General features: G+C 65.2%; 1 protein-coding gene across 2 annotated transcripts; it reads right to left on the bottom strand.

Moving 5' to 3' along the window:
- Positions 1-41: 41 nt before the first annotated feature.
- On the bottom strand, positions 42-3600 carry FGF22 (fibroblast growth factor 22). Of its 2 annotated transcripts, none has more exons than XM_006751096.3 (3): positions 3319-3600; positions 970-1073; positions 42-880 (listed from the first exon to the last, which is right to left on the bottom strand). In XM_006751096.3, the coding sequence occupies exons 1-3, from the start codon at positions 3530-3532 to the stop codon at positions 686-688; spliced, it is 513 nt and encodes a 170-aa protein (XP_006751159.1). In that variant the 5' UTR covers positions 3533-3600; the 3' UTR covers positions 42-685. The 2 variants fall into 2 exon arrangements, with proteins under 2 accessions (XP_006751159.1, XP_030878268.1); XM_031022408.2 differs by having other exon boundaries at positions 42-857.
- Between the last annotated feature and the right edge of the window lie 235 nt (positions 3601-3835).

Below are 3835 nucleotides of genomic sequence, written 5' to 3'. Positions count from 1 at the left end.
GCCTCTTCCTGGCCCGCGGCCCCCCTCCATCCTCACCGCCAGCGGCGCGGGGTCTGCCCATCTCTGGGACTCCCACCCTCTGCCTCCCCCTCGTGAGGACCTCTTGAGGACACCGGGCCCCCCGGGAACCCAGGGTCACCCCCTCCTCGGGGGCCCTGACAAGGTCCCCTCTGCCGCGGGAGGGGACACGTCCCAGGTCCCGGGACCAGGACGGGGACCGGTCACCCCGTGGCATGTCCATGTCGCCCTCTTTCCCCCAGCCCTCAGACCTCACTCTGCCCCAGCCTCTCCCACCTCCTCCCTGCCTCAAACACCCCAATGGGCTCCCACCTCAGAGCTTTGCCTAGGCCACGTCTCAGCCCTTTGGTGACTACATGGCCCTGTCCTTCAGGCTCCATCCCCGGGGTGGGGCCTTTCTGGGGCCTCCGTGCCCCACCCCCCGCTTGTGACTGGACACCTGTGGCCTCTGCTCAACTCAGTGTCCACCTCCCCTCCAACTCAGGAGCTCCCTGGGGGTCAGGCCGTGTCTGTGGGGGTCCCGCAGCACCCCCAGCCGGCCACACAGCAGACACTCCATGAATCCTTGGGGAAAAGACGAGTGACCAGACGTGCTTGGCCACGGCCTGAGCTCGCCGGCCCCCGGCCCCTGGACATGCAGCTCAGGCATGCTGCGGACCTGGGGACTTCAGGAGACCAGGACAGGCAGGAAGTGGGTGGACAGGTGGTGCCGCTGTGTCCGGCCCCCACGCCGCGGGGCCCCCTGCCCATCCAGCGCCAGGAACATGGGCCGACCACGGTGACGCCAGCGGAGGGAGGCGTAGGTGTTGTAGCCGTTCTCCTCGATGCGCTCCTGGAACCTGCAGTGGGCAGTGTAGACCCGCTTCGGGGGGGTCGGGTGTGTGAGGTGGGCCACCGGACACCCCCCCCACCAGACACCCACCCACCAGAAGCCCCACGAGCTGCACTCACCGACCCGTAGAGGTGGCCCCCGCGGTTCATGGCCACGTAGAAGCCCGTGTGCACAGCCTTGAGGGCCACGACGCCCACGTGGATGGAGCGGATCTCAATGATGCCTGGGGGTGGGGAGGTTGGGGGTGGGGTTGGTTAGGGCCTGCCGCCCACCGTCCGCTCATCCACTTACTCTGGCTGGCTCGTTCTCGCAGGTAACACTCACCAAGCGCTTACTGTGTGCTTGGCCCTGGCTTGTGCCCTGACACAGGGGAGCACAGAGGCCCTGCCAGGAGCACTCCAAGGATGGGGCTGATGGAGGGGCAGGAAGGACTCTCAAGCCAGTGTGAAGACCTGAGGCAGGACGGGCCCTGCCAGGCGGGAGGACGTCAGCCCGGAGGGGCCGGCCTCTTGGGCCCTGAGGAGCCCCAGCCAGGTTGGAAGCTCAGAGCAGGGAGGGCCCTGGCGGGTCAAGGCTGAGAAAACCAAGGCAGAGGAGGCGGGGACTGCCTGGGCACAAGTGGGGCGTAACCGGTGTAGACCCCCTTAGCAGCAGCCACACAGGCGGTGCTTGGCCTCCCCCCCTGGCCACTGAGATGATGGGAGCTCCAGATGGAAGGCGTGGCAGGAGGCGGTGGGATGGGGGGGGGCAGCATGGTGTGCTCAGCTCCATGATAGTCACTGCTGCTGCTGGAGCCCCAACCATATGCCAAGCACTGCACCCCACAACCCCAGGTGGGAGGTGCCGACTGTGCCTACTTCCCAGAGAGGGAAACTGAGGCCTGGGAAGTGGCAGATGGGTGACCCCAGAGGAGCCTTGCCCCACTCTGAGCAGTCCAGCGAGGCAGACCCAGGGGATGAGCAGCTGCCCATACCCTCGACCCACCCATGTACCAGGGCCTATTCTGGAGTCCAGGCCTTGCCCTCTGGTCTTCAGTCTGGACTTGGATGCCTGAGGTGATGGGGAGCTCACCCCATGTCACATGGGACCTCTGTACCTGCTATCTCCACTATCAGGCACCCAGGTCCTTCTCGCTACATGAGAGTCAACTCAAGCCCACCTCCTTGGAGAGGCCCCAGACCTCTCCAGTAAAGCTGCCCCCCCAGTCATCTCCTGTACATCACCCTGTTTTCATTTTCTTTGCACCCTACATGGCCTCCTGTGAAATTACCAAATTAGCCATTCACTTGTTTAACGGCTTTACCCTCTGCTGTGGGAGCCCCATGAAGGTGGGCTGTCCAGGTCACTGCTATGTCCCCTGTGCCCACTACAGCATACAATAGGTACCCAATTAATAACTACAGAATTAACGAAGGAGAGAAGAGCTCCAAGTGCCTCCCCCCCCCCCACAGAGCCATCAACCATGTCACCACCATTGCTGCCCAGATGGGGAAACTGAGGCTCAGAGAGAAGCAGCAACTGTCCCAAACCACCCAGAAGATCCAGCCTGAAGACACCCTGCCTGTGCCCACCACCGATGGACTGGCCCAGCCAGTCCCCCTGTCATTGTCCTTGTCCGGTGAGGCTAATGAGAGCCTTGGGAGCCCGACGAAAGCAGCTGGAAGGGCAGGGGGTGATTATCTGCCCTAATGGCAGTGATTCAGGCAGTGGCCAGTGATTAGCTATCCCCCCAGCCCAGGCCTCAGAGCTCTGAGCAGACCAAGACAGGCCCACAGGGTCACTGAGGCTCTAGGTCCCCAGTGATCCCCAGGGTCCTCCTTCTCTTTTGCCCCCATGTCTCCTCTTGCCTCAGACGTTCCACACTTATTGAGTGCCTACTGTTTGCTGGGCAGGGCATCAGGGACAGTGACTCCAACTTGACAAGGTTCTGGGCATTAAGGAGCCCCAGCAACACCCCCACCCGCACCCCAGCAGTGTGACCCTGGGCAGGTCATTTCCCCTCTCTGTGCTTCATCTACCAAAAGGATGTGTGGGAAGAAAGAGAGGGGTCCCTCACTCGGGCAGGTTCTGGGTTTGGATTTGCAGTGTGGGGAGTCCAGGGTTCAGACCCTAGCTCTGCTTCCACTTCCTTATGTAGCTGGGTCCTGGGGTCGCCGCCTCCCCTCTGTAAGTGGACCCAGTGACCTCAGCAACTCAACCACTCAGCTATTCTGCAAAGACCTTTCTCTGCTGCGGAGCCAGGCCAGCGTGGGGAGCTTCCTCTGGGACCCCTACCTCACCTGTGCAACCCTCCCAGCGCGTGCGCTGGACCCACTTCACGGTTGAGGAAACTGAGGCCCCCACTGGGGAGTGACTTGGCTGACACCACACACCCTCACGGGACAGAGGACCTGGCTCGTCCTTACTCCTGCCGCCGCCCCTGTCCTTCCTGCCAGACTGTCTACCCCGCACCCCCTCCCCGAACTCACTGTCGGCACCGTGGCGCCAGCGGGTCCCCTGCACGCGGCCGCCGGGGTCCACGCGCAGGAAGAAGTGGGTGGAGGACAGAAGGCGCCGCCAGCGCACGTCGCCCTCCAGGTGTGGGTAGCTGCGCGGTCTCCGCGGACTGCTCGGGGTCCCCGCGGCGCCGGGCGCTCGTGCTAGCAGCAGCCACGCCAGGCCCAGCCACAGGCGGCCGCGCATGGCCCCGCGCCCGGCTCGCCGCCGGCTCTTGCCTCCCCCCGCGCGTCCGCAGCTCGGCCATCCCCGCCGCGGGGTTGGGGCGCCCTGCAGGGCCAGCCCGCGCGGGCCAATAGGGAGCCTCGGGGCGGGGCCTGAGCCACAGGGGGCGGGCCTGGGGCGAGAGGGCGGGGCCACGGGCAAGGAGCCGACCAGTGGAGAGGCTGCGGCTGGCCAGTGGGGGCGCCTCGGGGGCGGGGCCAGAGCCGCAGGGGCGGGGCAACGAGGCGACTGGGGCGGGGCCAGGGCGTGGGGCGGGGCCCATTC

This window comes from Leptonychotes weddellii, unplaced genomic scaffold (assembly GCF_054177405.1).
Source record: "Leptonychotes weddellii isolate Sample4059 unplaced genomic scaffold, ASM5417740v2 HiC_scaffold_18545, whole genome shotgun sequence".
Taxonomy (NCBI): domain Eukaryota; kingdom Metazoa; phylum Chordata; class Mammalia; order Carnivora; family Phocidae; genus Leptonychotes; species Leptonychotes weddellii.
The sequence above is the reverse complement of the archived record's forward strand: the minus strand, read 5'-3'. Positions and strand labels throughout refer to the sequence as shown.